Source organism: Monomorium pharaonis, chromosome 3 (genome assembly GCF_013373865.1).
Source record: "Monomorium pharaonis isolate MP-MQ-018 chromosome 3, ASM1337386v2, whole genome shotgun sequence".
NCBI lineage: Eukaryota > Metazoa > Arthropoda > Insecta > Hymenoptera > Formicidae > Monomorium > Monomorium pharaonis.
The window spans coordinates 2551190-2572468 of NC_050469.1; the positions used below are offsets into that span (position 1 = coordinate 2551190).

The 21279-nt window shown below is 27.0% G+C and overlaps 1 protein-coding gene across 5 annotated transcripts in view; it reads right to left on the minus strand.

Annotated features, from left to right (window-relative positions):
• Positions 1–21027, minus strand: part of LOC105838976 (F-BAR domain only protein 2) — a 38733-nt gene extending 17706 nt beyond the window's left edge. For 2 of the 5 annotated variants that reach the window (XM_028194504.2, XM_012684949.3), the window contains exons 1-6: positions 20704–21026; positions 14676–14981; positions 10905–11162; positions 10601–10796; positions 10196–10534; positions 8374–8490 (exon numbers count right to left, since the gene is read on the minus strand). In XM_028194504.2, the coding sequence (XP_028050305.1) occupies positions 8374–8490; positions 10196–10534; positions 10601–10796; positions 10905–11162; positions 14676–14981; positions 20704–20733 (1246 nt within the window). In that variant the 5' untranslated portion in view covers positions 20734–21026. Of the gene's footprint in view, positions 1–8373; positions 8491–10195; positions 10535–10600; positions 10797–10904; positions 11163–14675; positions 14982–20703 lie in introns of all 5 variants that reach the window. The other 3 variants (XM_028194506.2, XM_028194507.2, XM_012684950.3) reach the window with 3 other exon arrangements.
• Between the last annotated feature and the right edge of the window lie 252 nt (positions 21028–21279).

Genomic DNA, 21279 nt, shown 5'->3' on the forward strand with positions numbered 1-21279 from the left:
GATGTTTCATTTAGTGGCAGTTTGCCTAATTTCGCCAGATGGACGTTTTGTTAGGTTATAATGATTTTGTAAGTAACACATTCCCCGACATTGTTTTCGTGCAAAAAAAAAATAACCCATTCCAATCCCAACCATCCTTCAAGTATATATTATATAATAAATATAATATAAACATATATTTTACGTATATTTGCCTAGTTGAATCTGGATAGATTAAATTGAATAAGTATTGTCATCACAAAAGGTCATGTGACAATTGGCTTTATGACAAAGTAAAAATACCATTAATCTAAAAAAACATAATATTCCCATCACTTTGCCCAAAAATTAATAGTAAAATCGTATTCAGTAGGTCAAAATTCATAGAAAACCGGTAGAAATTCACGTTTCCAACTTAGGTCAAAATCGGTGGTTTTTTAACATTGTTCTTTATTTATATGCGATATTAATGTATGTAGTAATAGATTAATGTTTCGTAAATTGTACGTATCGTAAACCATAAATAAGTTTTTATTGAGGGAATAAAATTAACATTTAGTATTCTTTTAAGAAAGTTTTCTACTTTATATTGTGTTAAATTTTTAAAAATATTTGTTGAAAGTAAATAAACATTTTAAAAAATTACTTTCAGTCCTTTATTTGTTACTGTTTTTAAAAAATTGATTTCCTACTTTTTCAAATAAAAGATATAAATAATAACTTAGTAATAATAGCTCAATTTAAATAATAAAATTTTTATTTTGCTCAATAAATAAATAAATAGTACTTCTTTAAAAAAAAGTTCTATGTTTACTCTATTTTTTGTTTTCAAATCCAGAAAAAGTACTAAAATTTAAGTTATCAAGATAATTCCGGTTTCGACAATAAGTGCAAATATCCTAATTAAAATGACACTTAGGTTTTTCATTTCTACTTTTAAATTCGGATAATGATTACTGATGAACCATGCAGTCATCAAATAAAAAAAAATCGGTTATTAATAAATTATTATCTACTCTTAAAAATAAATTATATTACATATATTTAAAAAGCAAGATATCAATTTTTAACAATAATAAAGGTCAAAAAGTAATTTCAAAAATATTTACTTTTTCTCTCTCTTCAAAAGCCTTAAAAAAATTCACATGACAAAGTAGAAAACTTCCTTAAATTACGTCGTTATACAGAATTCATTATTTCTATGTTTTTTACAAGTTTTTTACAAAAAAACGCATGTCAGTATTCGTATAAAATAACAAATAACATAAGTGAATATCTAGGCGTCAAACGAAGAATACAGAATAATAAAATTATTGAAGTATACAAAAAAGAAAATTCAGTAGTAGAATGGAGCACGTTGCGTTAGTAGAAATATAAAGATATCCCACGCACCATCACCATCGAAGTTCTACAGTCTGTCTTCTACTTCTTTTTTAAATTGTTTTTCTAACAATTACTAAACCTACATCGACACAATGGCATATTTCTTTTGCTAATTCTTATTCCTGCATATCTCTCTTTGAAAGATTATATACGCAAAAAGGCGTATTCTCTGCTAATCTAATGTCGCATGCAAAATTAGTCTCAAACTAATTAATAGTGTCGAATTATTAAATAAACAAATAATTAAAAGAGTAATCATGATAAAAAGAAATATTTTATAAAACAAGAAATATCGTAATCTGTCAATCGAAATAAATGTAAATGCTGTTGAAGATGCTAGGGCAATAACGTCATCGATAAATAATAATAGTTTCATTCAGAATCACATTATGTTATTAGAAAAGAGAGAAAAATATTCCCACACTTGGAAAATAAATGTAAGTGTAAACACGTGAGCCATGCAAGTTAGGGATTTCATAAAAACGGCTCACCTGAGGCCCCGTCAGTAGCCAACCTCACTCTTGTATTTCAACATTATTCAAGTCCAACTCCCTTTAATTTAGTCATAGTTTAGTTTGTTTGTTTTTTTATCTTACTGCACTAATTTTACAGAAATGAAAAAAATAAACTTTAGAAACGTAATTGTATGTTGCAACCCATGTAATTACAATTCTATACAGGACGGTCATTAGTGGTACATGTTAGCATTTGAACAATTTGTGAAAATGTTATATATACAGAATGTTCCGAATTTAAATATCAAAGCTTCAAGAGTGTATGGGACTCGATAAAATAAGAAAATTTTTTTGATGAGAGTTTTAAAAGATTTTTTCGTTTATTTTGTTTTATAGAATCACAAATTTAAAAGTTTTCCTCTTAATTATTAATTTATTTATTATTTCATTGTTTGCAGTTTGAGTTTATACGTAATATTTTTGTTAATTAATAATTCTTCCTGTTGTAAACGTAGTTTTATCCACTATTTTTGATAAAAATAAATTATTTGAAAAATTTAGGAAAAAATTGTTACTTCAATTCCTCGATATAATATTGAGAATAAATTCTGCACTTGTACCTTTTGAAAATAGTATAAACAATGTCTAGTTGCAATATAATCTGTCAGTGTTAAATATAATACAATGCCAACATTTCGAACAATACTTTCGTTAAGAAATTATAATATAAATAAATAAGTGCAAATAATAAGTAAAAGATTTTACGCAGACCAATAAATAAATTTTTTGGTGTTATTTTTTCCAAAAACAAATTAGCATTTTTTCTCAGTTTATTAATTTTCCATATATTCCCAAAGTTTTGACATTTAAATTCGAAACATCCTGTACATGAATGCTTGTATATGTCCTGCGATTATATAACTTTTTCATATACTTATTTTCAATTTTATAAGACAAAAAAAAATAAAAAGGCAAAAGTTATGTTAAGCGGATCTATTAAAAGCTGCATTTGCATAAATTACACAATGTTATTTTTAATTTTAAATCTTTCGTGGTTATATCTAAAAAAAAATATATATATATATACAAAAGTTCGAAGTTCTGTTTATTTTATAGTGAATCGAATGTACACAGTTAATGTATGACTTTTATAAACTGTCTTATCGTAATCATGTAAGACAATGCATATCGCCATAATTAAATAATATTTATTCCCACAGAGATTGTTAGAAAAACAATTTATAGGTGAAATTTTATGAAAGTACAAAAATAATTAGACTCCCTATATATTTCTAATGTTAGATATGTGTGTGTTCTATACAAGCGTTTTCCAATGTTAGTAAAATGTTAACGAAAAATATTTCTTCTTTTAATTCAAAATATTTTTCTAATCTTAAGTCTATTTTAAGGAAAATTTCCAATCTTTTTATAAAAACTAGATTAAAGGACCCTGCACAATTCTTATCGAAATAGTCTCGGACAAATTGGCTGAAATATTTTGATATGATATAGGTTTTGAGTCACTGATCAAAAGTCAATAGTCACTAGAACAAATAATCAAAATTTGTTACAATGTTCAAATGTTAAAAATTGACCTCCATCGTTACGTGATATGATAATAAAAAATATTTTAAAAGAACGAGTTTTTATACAAAAAATTCAAAATTATTATAAAAAATCATCGAATAAATTAAAAAAAAATTATTTTAAAACTTAAAAAGCTTACTTTAAAATCATTACTTTTATATTGAATTTTGTTTGATAACCTTTTATATTAAATTTTATTTGAATAAATTTTGTTTCGGCTATAGCGCTTTAACCCTTTGAGGCGCAGTATATTGAATAGTTTTTCTTTTGTTTTTACGATGTATTTACAGTTTAAAAGTAAGTATGATTTTATATTTTTCTGATATATTAATATTTACTTTATATGTTTCCAATAGTTTTTATAACAAATTGCTCATATCTAATTATTTAGAAACAAAGTTGAAAAAAGACAATTTTTTAATGTGCTTTCTTTGAAAATATATTAGATTGCAGACTAAAAATTTTATTAGACATTCTTCGCATTTCAAAAGATATTTTTTGCAGAATTGTTTACACGCTAGATTGTTTTTATAAACAAATTATTTATTTACTGTGTGCAAAGATAAAAATCGTAGAATTATATCCAAACTATGAGATTGTTTTCAAAAGACAAAATAAAAATTTTCAAGAATAAAGTATATTAGTCACAGTATTGTGAAACAAGCTGAGTTTTTTTGTACACGTAACAATGCTATGTTATAAATATAGTATCAACAATAAAGTATTGTTATGGATTAAAAGGTGTGTCATTGATTATCCATGTTCATAAATTTACAAAAGTTTTTCTAATTTTGTTTTGACATAAAATTCGTAAATAACGATCTGAAAAACCTTTAATATCTGATTTACATTTTTTAAGCCTTAAACTAATTTACACTTGTATAGCAGCTATATATTAAATCTGCTATTTAAAATTTCTCAAGTCTAATTTCAAATTTATAATTAATGATCAAAAAACCTAAAAACATAAGATTTTACAAAAATCCGTCAAGTAGAGAAAATATACCGCTCAAATGGTTAAAGCAACACAAGTATATTAAAAAGAACACCAATTTTTTTCAAGAACCAATTTTCAATTTTGTATAATTTAGAAACAAAATATTATAAAGATAAAAAAACTGATTTAAGGTTCTATCTATTCTATCTATTCTATCTCTTATAATGCGTGTTTGGATATTTTTAATAATTTTTTTCTACCAAAATCTTTAACTTTTCGTAAGAAAATCGCAAGTGTATCGCAAACTTTAAGTCAGAATTATGTATTAATATTGTTTTTATTTTATTAAAAGTGTTGACATATAAAAGAATATTTTGACTCATATGCATGTAAACTCTTTTAAGAATATTTGGATAACAAAGTTATTAAATAATAATTAAAAAATATTTATAAAACATTACGTTATTATGTTCAATTTAAACAGCAATGTTATCAATAATACTTTTAAAATACTTGTCAAACATTATGTCGTAACATTTAATAACTCTTAAAAAACGTTTTAACAAATAGATTTTTAGAATATTTAAAAAATATTTGTAAAATAAAGTTAAAAATATTAATAAATATTATTAAATTATAATGTTTAAAATAAAAATAATTTTTAAGAACTTTTTATACTCAATTTTTCATATAAGATCATATAATATCACAAGCGTTTTCAAACTTTTGGCCGAGAGTGTATAATACATAATTTTTTTAAATATATTAATAAATCGTCAATAATTTGTGTACATAGAAACATTCATCAATTATATGCCTAATACTAAACACTCACAAATATATACAGGATGTCCTAGAATAATTAATTTCTATAAATATAAGTTAAATTATACAATTTTGAAAAATATTATATTAAATTAAAATATCGCAAATTTTTATGAATTAGATTACTTTAAATAATAAAACACAATATGGATCATCATATATAAATTGAATATTTCATTTATAAATTAAGTTTGTAATTTTTTATAAAATAAAAAATTGTTATTATAGAGATATTTTTTGTTATAATTTTTTTTACACAAACATACATTTTTAACTAAAGAAAAAAGTTGATAAGTTAATGTTTCAACTTAATGTTTTATGTGTTTCAAAAATAATTTAATTAAAAAATGAAGAAATATTTTGCGTGGGCATTACATGTGAAGCAGAAATTAATGTTACATTAATATATATATAAATAATTAAATATATATATATATAATGTAATTTGTTTAATAAAAAAATATGTTTGTAACATTAAAGCGTTTGAATAGTGTTAATACGTACATTGCTGTTTTAAAAGTGAGCACAGTGAAGGAATCGTAATATGCGCAACCACTATAAATTAGTAGATAATTTATTTACCATATTCTACCTGATCATAAAATATACGAGATATTTGAAAAGAAATAATGCCACTATCACCATAAAAAGAGAACAACTGACAGAAAGGTTTACAGATAAAAATCTAGATTTTTCGGATTTTTTAGATTGGAGATACTCGAATAAAACTGATTTTGTTACAAATTACGAATAAAAATCTTAATTTAAATATTTAACCCTTCGTATACACATTGGATAATTACCACCCATAATTAAAAATTCAGCGCTCTGTATCTTTAAGGTACCGTAATAAATGAAAAAAAAACTCAAAACGTACAAAAACTAATTTTTTTTTAATCGCAACGTAATATTTTTGAATATAAAATTTCTTAAATTTTAATACTAAAGTATATAAATAAACTAAAAGTATATAAATACTTTCTATAAACATTAAAGTTAATCCAAGAATTTTTTCAGAATTTTAGTGTAAATATTTTAAAAGATACAGCTATTTGAAAATTGCCATGAGTGGCAATTACTCAGTGTGTATGCGAAGGATTAAATATCATAAATAATAGGATAAAATTATATTTGAGAATTTATTAATATTTATGATAATCATTTTCACGTTAAATTTCCAAATTAATAACTAATCATTCATATTCGAGCCAACATGTAGTAGTTGCAAAATTAAAATCGAGAAAAGCCAATAACGGCCAATAGCGGATTTTAGTGTTTAAATAATATTTCAGATGTGACTTTCCAGTTCTTACTAAACTGCGTACTGTCAGTTTTAAAAAGTAGGTCTTTAAACCAGAATATCATGATATTAATTTTAATTTAATAATACTGATACTAACAAACATTTATAAAATTTCCCCACTCCAAAAATAATGTAACAAATTTGTTGCCAAAAATATTATTTCAGTCAGAATTTGAACCTGGACTTTCCTACATATCGTGCTGGCGTCTTAACCAGTTTGATTTGATTACCAAGATATGTGTATAGTAATATTTATCATAATTAACGATATTAGAGAACGTATTAAAGGTTAACGTGCAAAAATTGTGTGTGTGTGTGTGTGTGTGTGTGTGTGTGAATTATTTTTGCCAACTAAAATCCCCTCCCCTTTCCAGAAGTTTTTATCATAAAATGTACTGCCAAGGCAAAATGTATTGATATATATTTTATAACGCTGTTTGATTTCTTTCGAAATTCAAAATAGCCGATCCAACATAGCAGCCATTCAAATTTTAAAAACTTAAAAACTTTAATTTTTATTAAAAATCAGAGGTTTTTTGGATCGCTAATTAGAAATCTAAAGTCAGATTTTCAAAATTTAAGTGTGGTGTGTGATGTGTGTGTGTGTGTGTGTGTGCGCGCGCGCGCGCACGCGGTCGCGAGTGCGTGCATACACACACACTAACTGTTCTTGCACATTGGCCTTTAATATAGTAGATTATTCGAGTAGGATTATCAATTAAAAAATGTAACAATTATATAACAATAGATGAAAAATTATGTACAAAGTTATTATTTAGCTTTTACTCTTTAAGTATGCTTAATAAAAGAAAAAGAATAAGATAAGTAGAAACAAAAGACACAATTATCAATTGTACGTCAGCGAAAGTCAAGTATAGAGTATATTATTTTATTAATGCTCGGCAGTTAATCAGTATCAGTAATCTCTAATGTGTGTTCTCATAATATATATTCTCTTGGCACAGAACTTTGCAGCTACATTGCAGCAACATTGCAACGTAATGTTTCAGAAACATAAGTATCGAAATACAGATATGCAATATGATTTTAATAATATTGTAACAATATTTTAATCAGACGACACATAATTATTCAATATAGGAGTACACGCATTGGCAGAAATGGTGTCGGCGTAAAAATTGGGAATTGCACCGGTGTTGCATCTTTCAATGCTGCAAGTTCAAGAGAGATAGAATTATAATGAGTGAGAAAATGTGATACCGATTCGCCGGTGTCCAATATCCGTTTCACTCGCACTCAAGCGAGTAACGTCATTAGTATCGAGTGCAAGTGAAACAGATATTGAACACCAGCGAATCGGTATCATGTCTTCTCACTCATCATAATTTTATCCTTCTTGAGCGTGCGGAGTTGGTAAAGGATGCAACACCGGCGCGAAACCATGTGATGTACTCCTATACTGAATAATTATGTGTCGTATTTATAAAACTTTTTTTGTTAATAACTTTTTAACGAATTACGAGCGCCGGCTAAAATCTTTTGAAGGTCACTCAGGAGGATAACCTTGATAACATATGTCAAGGTAAAGATCATCGGAGCTGTCTCCCCTAAACTGAATAATTACCAACTTTTGTTCCAATTTTTTAATTTAAAACACCTGTGTATTTAAGAGACTTGTAGTAACCCCTTATAGAATAATTGTTCAAATTAAAAATTATTATAACATTACAAAATATTATTAAATATTGTATTGTAATATTGCTGCACTTTTATATTGCAATATTTCTAAAAAGACATTTAACCGTTACTGCAATGTTGCAATGTTGAAATAAAATATTTCTGCAATGTTTCTGCAATTTTTCTATGCTGTATGGGTTGTAATCTAACGAAAAAGCGAGAGGGTTATGGTAAAGGAAGTACAGGAATAAAATGTAAATTGTTACATTTAGATCCTCTGAGAGGGTTCCTGGAGATGCTGGGAGGTGGAACAGCAGGAGGCAGGTTGTTCCCTTGAGGAGTGGCAGGAGCCGAACCAGACGACCCTGCTTGCTTCTGTTTGTCTGAAACAACACTCATCATTCTCACGTCCTTGAACACTTCCCCGTCAACTGGTGGCCCTTTTCTTTCTCACTCCTTATCACATCATTACGCACGTTAGTCGAACCAATTTAAATTTTAATGACCTTTGCACTTTCAATGGCATTTCAGAGTGTTCCAGAGGAATGGCAGAATATTTTAAGTAATCACATAATATCTCCATCCATATGTATTTTCGCATATGAACATATAATTGTAATTATATTCGATCAGTAAAAGTAAGCGTAAATACATGAAAATTAGCAGAATTATATATCGTAATTGCACAAAGAAATATAAAAAAAATATAACTAATATATAATAAACTGTAATAATAAATTTTCGACAAACAATATTAAACACTGCTTATTTGTTTACTTTCCATGAGTGAACAATAAATTAATACGTATCCTAATATACATATAAGAACAATTCGCGATATGTATGTAAAAATTATTGGCTTAACTAAATTTTTTAATTTATAATTAATTTTTCTCATAGCATAAGTATTCAAAAACTAAACTATTTAAATGTAAATACTTAAGAAAATTCAAGTATTTGTATATTTTATACAAATTTAAATATTTATATATTTTACTTAAACTTAAATATTTAAATATAAATATTTAAGTTTAAATATTAATATAAAATACTTAAATCAGAAAAAAATTTAATCAAGTTGAAAAATTTAATTTTACGTCAATAATTTTTTCTTTGTAAATAGTTACATAATCAGAAGTGGCAACTTTTTTTATGAGTTAAAAAATGCACAATCACGTAATATTATGTAATATAAAAAACAAATATTAAGTATGTGCTGCAGGACATCTAAATAAACATTAAATTCATCAAGTGTAAAATAAACTACTGGATAAAATTAGAGGAACAAAAGTTTATAATTATGATTCGCATCCTAAACTTGATTCCGTTAAATTAATTTCAAGAAATATTGCAATCTCTGTGTCCACAATTGTACACATAAGAGTGTAATAACAAAAATAAAGTAACAAAAGTAAAATAAAAAATCCCCTGGAACACAATGGTATTCCATATGTACGTCATCCTCCACCTAATGTTAGATCGTTACGCAAAAGCAAGTAACACAACAATCACTTAAGCGTAAACAAGTTGATAAAAACTGTACTGCATATTTAGATTCAAATTAATATACCTGTGATCAAGTGCTGTAATTCAAATGGGCAAGTGTATTATGTGATCAACGATATTAACAAATAATATTAACAAATATAAAATTAAAAATATAGCAAAATAAGCTTACCCCAACATATACAATGTTATGCCAACATTTGTTTTACGAATACTCAGATAATAACAAAATTTTGTCGAAAATGATCGAAAGCGTATCTATCTTGCGTATGGCAATACGAAGATGTGAGAGTGTATCGATATAATAGAAAAGGTTACGAAAAACAGGAAGAAATGTCTTGTACAAGATGTAGCATCTCATTGCAAGGCCAAGGTACGCAATTAACTAATAACTATTGCAATAACTATTGCAATTAAAAAAATACTAAAACTTTGAAAAAGTCTATGTAATTCAATAAAAGAAAGGGAAAGGAAGGGAGAGAAGAGAGAGAGAAAGAAAAAGAGAGAGAGAGAGAGAGAGAGAGAGAGAGAGAGAGAGAGAGAGAGAGAGAGAGAGAGAGAGAGAGATAAAAAGAAACCTACCCTGGGAGTTGGACATAAATAAGTTGAGTAGCGAGGTAGTACGGCGGGAAGCCTTGGTGGTTTGTGCTAGTGACAGTTCCCTGTGTTTTTCCTTCTGTCTTTCTTTTTCTCTATCCTTTTCCAATATCACCCTTCCCCTTTCCCCATCCATTACTTTCAAAGTATCACCCTCCCCCTTTAATCCCTGATCTTTCTTTGAACTGTGACTGTTACCGGCTACGCCTGTTTCGCCATTAGTGCCCTTTGACGTTTCTTTAGGCGTCTCCACGCCACCTTCAGATTGAGAGTGACTGGTCACTTCCGCTAAACTCGTCATAACTTCCTCATACTCGATCACACCTGATTTACAAACACATCATACAGAACTTCTACGTAAAAAAAATATCTTTTAAGTACTGTTTTTACCTGGCTTCTCGAAACCCGTGTATTTACTCTGAACAAATTGTTCTAATAATTTCTCCACTGTCATGTCAACGCACTGTCGCTTGAAATCAATGTGTACTTGGCCGACCTGCTCGTGATTGGTTTGCAAAACATCAGCGTATGTATTCAGAAATTCCTTCATGTGCTTCAGATGCGTTTCTTCCACATCTTGGAACCGCTTAGTAACGAAAACGTACATTGATTAGTACGCTTCGCTATAATCGCCCGCACAATAATTATTAATCTCGCAGCCTAATTTCTAATATTTTTAATTCAGAATTAGTACCCTGCAAGCCTGAGTCATTTTTGCCTCGAAGTCGTTTCTTATGACCGTATATTTGTCCACCAATGTCCGGTAGTCGTCTTGTGCTTTTTTGAACTTGCCCTCCGCTTTCTCCAGCTCCCTTTGACTGGCATTGTCCTTTCTTAATTTCTCTAATTCAAGCCGCTTTTGCATACACATGTCTTTCGCTTTATGTAATGTTACCGAAATGCTCTGTATACTTTGTACAACTTCTAAAGTAGACGATTCTTCTTCCTTCACCTAGATGTTGTTGGTATATAGTGTATGTTATTCTCTAAACTATCTCAATTAACATGATAAGCATGTGCTATTAATTATAGAAAGTTGCAGAATGTATATCGCCTAAATCGTATGCCAATAATTTTAATCTTTATAATACTTAATGTAAGTAAACTAACAAAAATATGAAATAAGTAAATAATATAAAAGACAAAAGGTTAATAGCTTACATCTTCAGGATATTTATTCAAAATTTGTAAATTCTTTCAGAATTTTCGAATTTTTCAGAAATTTTATTCAAAATAAAATTAGAAAATTTTTAAATACAACTTCATAATATTTTTATTGTATCTTTTAATGTTCTGTAATCATGTAATAGCAAAGAAAAATCACTTAAGTTTTAAATATTAAACTAGAAATAAAATTAAAAATAAATACAAATTAATCAGATATAAATCAGATATAAACAGATTTATATCTGTTCATAATATGTGGATCTAACTCATCAAAAATACGAAATTCGAAATATGATTAAATAAACAGAAAAGGAATTAAAAACGATGTATATTATCGTATATCATTACTAATTTTTTAAATAAAAACTTACAAGTCACATGAGTATACATGAAATTATTTTACGATATATTTAAAAAATTATAAATTTTATCAAAAATAAAATTTAAAAGTAGGAAAATTTTACAAATGTCCTTAAATATCAATCCCAAAATTTTTAATAAAATAAAATAAATTCCAGATTTTCCATAAACAATATAATCCTGTTCTACGCGTACTAGCCCTTTAAAAAATTACAGTTTTTAATATTAGGTACAGCTAATATTAAAAAAGAAAATAACGAGTAAAAAAATCAATATTCTATATTTAAATTTAATTTATTGGAAAATTTAGTTCTTAAAAAATATATTTTTAAGCTTTTCGTTTCATTTGAGAAAAATTAATGAATGTACAAATTTAATAGAATAAATAATGACGAATAAATCCAGAAAATAATAATATAATTAATAAAAACCGATTTCAAGTAATAATTTATGTTTCAACTCATTAACATTCGCTTAAATCAATAATAATTAATATTTTATATATTAGGAATTATTATTAATATTAAAATAAAGTCAAATATTTTTAAGAATACGTTGCTCGGTAAGCAAAATAACACAAATTTTATTAAGATAAAATGTTTTTATTTACATCAATCTATACGAATCTCTAAGATTTTTTGTTAACAATGTGTTTTAAATGTGTTGACAATTTTGATAAAATCAATAAGAAGGATTTCAACATTTTTAGTTTAGAAAAACGCTTTAAAAAACTAAAAATTTTATTTTCCTAAACTTGTTAAAATCTCTATGTATATTGCAACCTGTTCAAAGATAAAATTTTCAGTTTATGAAAATTATGAACATTTTATATTAATATTAAATTAAATGCAATTAAATTTAAAAATTAAATAATAATTAAAAAGGCAATGCGCCGAGCACAGAGTGCAACGTGTTGCACAAATTCGTTGAAACCAAGATAGTATTGAACCAGAGAAGAACTGTTTACAAAAAAGTTTATTATATAATTAAAACCAGATAAAATAGCCAAAATTACTTCAGATTTAATATAATATTCTTAAAATTTTTAAGGCGGTTTTTTAAATTTTTTAAACTAATTAGTTTCTAAAAAGCAAGATAATTTCCAATTTTTAAAACATTATTTGAAAATGTGTTGTTTTTTATCGTTTGTTTGTAACTTTTCAATATTTTAAATCGTTTTTGTTTTATTAAAAACGTATTGATTAAAAAAAACTTTTTAGTGAATCATGATCTTAACTTTAGATAGTAGCAATTTTATTTAAAAAATTATTTTATAACAATTTCTAAAAATGCCACAATAGAGACATTATTTAAGATAAAAATGACTAAGTTCTATTTCTACCAACGTAGTTTAACCCTTTCAATCACGGTGATGCCATCAGAGCATCATCTATTGTCTCAGTATTTTCTTTTAAGTAATCAAGTATTTCATGTATTCTTATAACATATATGGAACCGTTAAAGTATTAAGACGTTCTTCTAAATAATAAAATTACTGTCACAAATATGTAAAATAAATTTTTTAAATAAATATATATCGTAAAACTGTCACTTCTAGTAAAGAAGAAAATCATTTGTAAAAAAAAAAAAAAAATCGAATAAAAACAAAAAATGGAACTAAAAGCTTGCCATATCCTCGTCATTAATTCCAGGTAATGCAGAGAGTAAGCTATGTGCATACTTATTTTTGAACTACAACAGTAATTCCTATTTCTAAACTACTCAGAATTTTTAAATTTACGCCTGCCGTAGATCTTTCATTTAGATTGTCCAAATTTATATTTTCGGTTTCGGCTTTTTTGTATTTTTAAACCGGTTTTTAAATGTAGATATATTCTGATTCTTTAATTCATTATATTGGGTTAGCTATTAATTAATATTTTTTTTGTTTAATTTTTAATTTAATACTTCAAAGACAATACGACTTTAAAGACCTATGATTTAGGCGACTGCTTGTTTGAATTGTACTTTCTGCAACATGTTATAAAAAACTTATGATATATAAAATTGTTATTAATAAAATATTAAATATCGTAATAATAGACAGATATAAATCCTGAAATTAGGACTTGCTATTATATGTTAAAAAAACATTGTTTATAATTAGCATATCAGTTTAATATAAACGATTTTATAAAAACGTTCTAAGTCCTAAATTTTTTATATTACATTTAAACGAAAATATGTTTAACGCATTTATTTATTAAAAACGTTTATTTCCATATTATTATGTGTTTTCTTTTATAAGTAATTATTTTTTTCTTATATTTAATAATAAAATACATACATTCAAAAATAAAATAAGTAAAAAATAATGTAAAACAGATAAACGTTTCTAATAAACAGATGTTAAATATTAATATAAACAGTTATATTAAACATGTAAAAATATTTTCGTTTAAATTCAAATAATTGCGAACCGTATACATATAAACGTTTTCTCACAAATAAACAATTTTCTAAAAATAAATGTAAACGTTATATGTTATATGTTTAAATGTTATATGTTTATATTCGAGAAACAAAATATTATCGGAGTCCTACCTGAAACATCAAGCTATAATTTCCAATATACAATCAGTACCAAATAAAAAATATATAATAAAAAAAAACTTGTGTGATACGCATTCAGTATCTCTTCCTATTTGTGCGCGTTTAATAGATAAGGCTTCTGTACACTGCTAACTTGATTGCCGGACAATGAGAACCTATTGACTCACTCAATTGTGGGCGGATACTGATAATTTATGGGATATTTATTTGACATATTTTGTAGTAGAGCATGTCAATCGTAAATAAAAGATAACACCCTATTTTGCGTACCTTCGTAAGACAGTTCGTAAAACAAATCAATGAAAAAAATATTCTAGTTTTTCAGTAAAGAATGTACATTCAAGCAATATTAAATAGAAGTTAAATAGAAAGACGTAATACTTACAGCCTTATGTTTCTTGTGCAGCTCTTCCGCATATTTTGACACATCTTTTATAAGTTCAGTAACCCGCTGGGCCATTTGGTAGTGTAAAACAGCAAGTTTCTCAGCGGCACCTCTCAGAGCAGCCCATATAGGTGCGAATGTTCCTTGTGTGCTACTGCTCGCTTGCTTCGCTACCTTACTAAGGAGCTTATAATTGTTCTCCTCTATAGCCGACCTTTCTCGCAAAAATTCTGCCAATTCCTTACTGGCGATTACACCATGCTTCATGTTATGATACAACACGTCAAATCCATTATTCTTATCGCCCTTGAATAATAAGAAAATCAGTACTTCAGTATATCTTTCAATTAAATATAAAATTTAGTGCGCTTTACATTGCTTTTAAAAATTTTCTACATTTACTCTCTAGTTTAAGAATGTATTTCTTTACATAACTTTCAAAATAATTTTGAAAAATTGCAGATATTGCTTTACTGCGTTTGAAAATAATTTGGTAACGATTTTATATCTGAAATTTATATAATAATAAAAATTCATATTTACTCATCAAAAATGTATATCTAAAATTATTTCAAAATTACTTTCAAATAGAAATGTACTCTAAATGGAAATACATATAATAAAGAAATAAAAAACACTTGACTTTCTTACATAAGTACTAGTACATATAATTTATATTTATAAAGATTACTTGTTTTGTAAATAAAATGTGTTTATTTATTTACAAAATAATTATGCATAAAATCGCGATAAAATTTTATATGAAATATCTCAAATATGAAATATCTCAAATATTTTCACCAAAAAATTAAAATTTAATACTAGAAACCATCGAATATAACGATGTCTGTTAAGAATTCCCCTTATTTTTAACCCTTTGACTGCATATATACGTCATGGAAAAAAAATTAGTAACAGTTTTTAAAAAAAATTAGTAACAAGGAAAGTGTTTAATTTTTATTGTAAACGTTTTATTGTAAAAATTCTAACATTAACAATTTAACAATTTTTCAGTTTTGAATATATGTTGCAGCACAACTCTGTAAAAAAGTGTCATGTTGATAATTTTCGGCATTTTTACAATAGTAATAGTATTCAGCTCAAAATCCTATTTTTTATACACTAAACCCCGCATAGTAGACTGTTCCTGTAGGACTCCGAGTCTACTAACGCGAAGTGATCTCCTATTGCTGGGTCTCATTCCCACTTCGTGAAATTCAGGGACGTACGGCATTGTCATGTAGCCAGTTTATAATTATGTATATAATTCAAGACTAAATGTATTTGGAACTTAATTTATAAAACTGAAAAATGTATTTAAGATTCATAAATATATATAAAATATTATTAAACAAAATCCAGCTTTAATTGCAAATTTTATTTTCATGTTAAGCATATTTGTTTTTGTTTCTCTAAAATATTAGCCATTTTTTAAATCAATTAATTAGATCATAATCTCGCATAAAACTTAATCTACATGAACACGTAACTACGAAAATTACTTACTATGCAATTGCATTGCTATCCCCCGCTTACGCTACTCATTTGCGCCGAGTGCATATGAAGGGGATAGTTTCTACTAACGCGGAGTTGACTAACGCAGGGTTAGTATAAAAGTGTATGTATAAAAAATTTATTTTACTGAAAACACATTGTAAATTAAAATTTCTTAAATTATATTTCTTTTTAAAAATAAATTTCATAGTAACATGTTTTGCTCACTTAATGTAATAATTAAATGTAATAAATTAGTATCGATATAATTTTCATATATTTTTAATTATTTTTAAAATTTTTATTTGCGGTTTTTAAAATTATATAATTTTAAAAATTATATAATTTTTTAATTCTCCAAAAGTAAAGTTTTCTTTAGTTACATTGTTTTTCAAATAATTGATTCACATATCGTATCTTCTAAAAATATGTATAAATGTGCATGTTTTAACTTTGAAAGTGTAGAAATTAGCATAAAGGATAATGGAACAAAGTTACACAGATTATTTGTCTATCAGAAAATTGTACAAAAACCTTGTAATGACAATATTACGACTAAAAAATATATATTGGAACGGCACTTAAAGGCCACTTAGTTATTTAACATTTGAACTCTAATCAGACGGTAAATCCACATTGAGTAGAACCGCTTAAGTGATCGCCGTAATAAGCTGTCATTACATATTATTGCCCTTGTCATCCTATTGTACTGATTACTCGCTGCAGTTACATGTACATCTCAATTTCTGCTTTGATTTTATTGTAAAAGAATCTATCGCAAACAACTCGTCATAAAATGTCTGATATATTACATTACGATTGAAATAATCTTCAATTCGAAATACCCACGGTGTCAAAAAAGGGAAGTGGACAATTATCTTATCAACATGTGCGCTGAGAAAAAAAGTGGCAGATAAATATGCAAGAATGATCAAATAATAAATTTGTAATGCCTTTAAAAGAGTATCCTAGTGTAAAATGTGCAAAAGTTTGCCTATTAACGAGAATTAAAAAAATCTCTATACATATTTTTTGTTTTTACATCTACTTGTACATATTTAATAAATATAAATTTTAGTATAGTTAATGTTTATTAGTCTTCATGTAATGCAAATTTAAGTATAAACGCATTTTTTGAACCGTTAACATGTATTTCTCAAAAACTATTTAACCTTTTTGTACCTCTGGGACATAGTGTATCCTTCTTACAAAAATTATCATAATTTTCAAACAAATATATTGATTTCTACCTTTGCTATTTTAAAGAGGAAGGTTTAAGCTATATGTGCAAACTGTTGCACACTTTGAAATGTTGTTTTCAATATAGTTATGTAAAAAAATTTTGCAAAAAATTCAACTGTTAGATAATAAAGAATAATCATATTATATCAAAAATTTATTTAATTAATTCTAATTATATACTTAAAATCTTATTTAATTGAAAAAATGCAAAATGATTAAAACTTTATAATAATAAATATTGTAATAATTAATATGTAATCAAAGTGTGCACCATCTACAATTTGTCTTTCAGACTTTCAAATTACTTTTATTGTTCTAAATATATATTAGGCTAAAGTTTTATTTTTTCAGTTTGTAATTAGTAATAAAAAAAACTTTAATCCGCGGTGATATTTCAAATATATCATTTTATCATTTTATGATCGTCCTCTTGAATACGCCATTTTGAATTGCAATTTTAATAGTTAATTTGGAATTAACCACTTCAAAAATTGGTACACAGAAAAAAAAATATAGCCAATAACATATGTGATTGCGGACTGTCAACTACATAAAATACTCAATACAATAATATTTGCTATTAATGCAAGTACAATGTTGATACTGCAATAGCATATATTATTGTATTGAGTATATCTGTAATTGGCAGCCCGCAATAACATATCTTATTGAATATATTACATTTTTTTCAGTGTAAAATCGTCTTCATATAAAACGCATCTCTTTTAAGAAATTCGGAAGTACGAAAAAGTTAAAATCTATCAACTTGAACTTTTGCATGTATGTAAAATATGTATGTCTTTTAATAGTGTATTTTAACGATTTACTACATTATTTATTTATTATATTTATTATATTTTATTTATTATATTTGAATATCTGTATAAAATTTTAGCACAATTTTCTTATTAGTTTAAAAGTTATTTGATCGTTTATTCTTAATTCTTATGTAAAATCATGATTTAAAGGATCTATTTGCAAAGAGTACAGTCTAAAAATAGCCCAATTTGACTGTGAACAAATATCATTAAAACCTATTCAATCGTGTTAAAGTCCATACTAATTTCCATACTAAAGTCCAAAAAAATTTCAAAACTAATAAAGTAAATCGTTTAAGTGCTACACAAAAGAACTTATTTTGTATCTTATTAACAATAAATTTCAAAACTAATTGTATTTACATTTAGTATATGTTAGGCCATTAAATGTATATTTTATCATAAATATACTACTAAAGAGGTGCAAAAATATATACCTACAACATTCCAAAAAGAACCCTCGAAAAACAATCTCGAAAAATATAAGTTTTAGCAAAGTATTTCAAATAAAAGTTGTAGGATTAAAGATTAATTTAATTTATTGAAAATCAAAAGCGCGTTCACTCCTAGAATAATATTTTTTATAGTAAATCATCCATTCATATAGGTAGAAAATGTTGATGTCGATGAAAGGTCGATTTTAGAGACAATGTCAAGATCTAATTATGGGTAATTCCAATCAATTTCTATCCATAAAAGTATTTCAAAATTTCAAAGTTATCAAATTATTTTAAAAAATTGACATTAAAAAAAAATTTTTTCTTGAAATAGTGTAATTAAATAATTAATTAAATAGATTTGTATACACTGTAAAAACTTTAATACAAAACATTTTTCTATATTTCGATATTTGATTTACAAAATATCGAAAAGAAAGTAAGTTTTTATTTTTGAAAAGTGAAATTTCACTACTTCAAACTATTTTTTAGCTAGCCACAACTAAAAGTTTTTTAATTCATGTATTTCCACTCTATATATTTATGTCAAGTTTCATTAAAACCTGAATTTTCGAATTCATGAGATTTTCTTGTTAGTTAAATAGATAATATTGTGATATTACGAATCTGTTACTTATATTTTTACTTTTTTATAATACTTGTTTATTATTTATATTTTAACATTTTCTTAATTTTACATATATATGCTGCACAGTCCTAGCAACAGTTCTCGCTACTTCTAACGAAGTTTTATGCTCTATAATTATTTTTAAACAAAATTATGGCAATTATATATTTTTAAATAATTGTTTAATGTCTGAAATCAACATAACACTTGCAAAAACTTTTTTTATTTTAGAAAAAACACAAAAACTACGTTCTGAAAAGTGCTACTGAAACTTTAATTACTGTTTTATATAAATGTTGTGCACTTCTGTGTATTTCTGTATGGATTAACAGATCCATATAGAAATACACATATAATAAATGTATACGTGTAGCATATAAAATACACATCGAGGAAGTGCCCTAAAAATGACGAAACCAATCAGAAACATCAGAGTAGGTAGCATGTTTGGGAATGAATAGGGCACATTTTTAACCCGGTATAATGTTTGAGGTAAAAAAAATTGGTATCCTTTATAGAGTTAATTTGTGGTTAGACAACCTGATGTTTTATTCAATAAGACTTTAATCAAATAAAATCCCATTGGATACATCTAAAAACATGTTAAGTTTAACCTTAAATTAAACAGATAATAAAAAATGCACAGGGGTGACCATACTGCACCGTCATCTGGGCTTAGCAAACCACAGACTCGAGCTCACCACATGCTAACAATCATATACACATATACCTATCCAGATTATCATATCAATGTAGTAAAAGTGAAAGAGTTAACGAGAGTAGGCCTAAAGTTACAAGTGTTGTATATCTACAGATCTGACACATTAAACTCTCAAAAAAAGATAATGAAAAACGTACCATAAATTACTTCAATCAAATACTTTTTTTCTAACGCATGGTAATGCATACATTAAAGCCAATGGTGCCTTATCTCATATGCGAGGCATGAGAGTACAAGCATATGAATGAGAGATAGAGGTAGGTGGATAAGAGGGACAAGAAAAAGAGAGCGGAAGAGACGAGAAAGGGGAAGAGAAAGAAGGAGAATAAGAAAACAAATGAGATGATCTGGATATATAAGTTCGAGAGAGAACGACAGACAGAGAAAGAGGATGAGATTCATTAATAGGTACATATTTCGCGTTATCGGAGACAGGCAATATCAAAAATAATATTGCGTGGAGTATGGAGTAAGGAAACGGAGCAAAATAGAGCAAGGCAAGGCAGGAAGAGTAGAGCCGAAGAGATCACATGAGCAAATACATTCTCCCATGGCATAACCTAAATTCACTGCGCACTGACTGATCAATAAGAGATGTTTCACATTCATCCGTTAAAAAATTAGACATAGGATGGGGAAAGCATGAAAGGAAACAGCAAGAATATTATGATTCCTTTAGATTACTCACCCAGAAGTAGTCAACAAAATCCACGGTCATGTTGGCACAGCGTTCAAACCATCATACTACCTCGTCTTGCGTGTATATCACCACGAGTAGCACCACTTTTTTTATAGAGTACACAATATACACAGTACTGCAATTTACGATAAGATGCGACGCTTAGATAGCTCGACTCACTGTAGTCACCGTTAGTCACTGTCTTCACCAGTCTCCACTGATCATCACAGCAGCGACTCGGCGTGAAGTTTGCTCACGAGCAAAGGTAGGGATGGGAAAATTATAAGCGGAACGAGCGCATTCGGACGCAGAAACACGGATCGACTGTCTCCGTCTGCCGCATTCTTTCTTTTTCACTCGCCAGCACCTTCTGCCCTTCTGGTCGAATCTACAATAACTGTAATAATGGTATATCCACACAAACTTGCATAAGCGCATAAGCATATGTATGCATAATGCTAAAACTCCATGTCTGCGGTGAGCTCCGGCAAACGCATGCGGTGACCAATCAGTAACCAGACGCAGGTCGGGTTCCGGCAAGTCACAGCAAGCGCTTGAATTCTGATTGGTCACCGCATGCGTTTG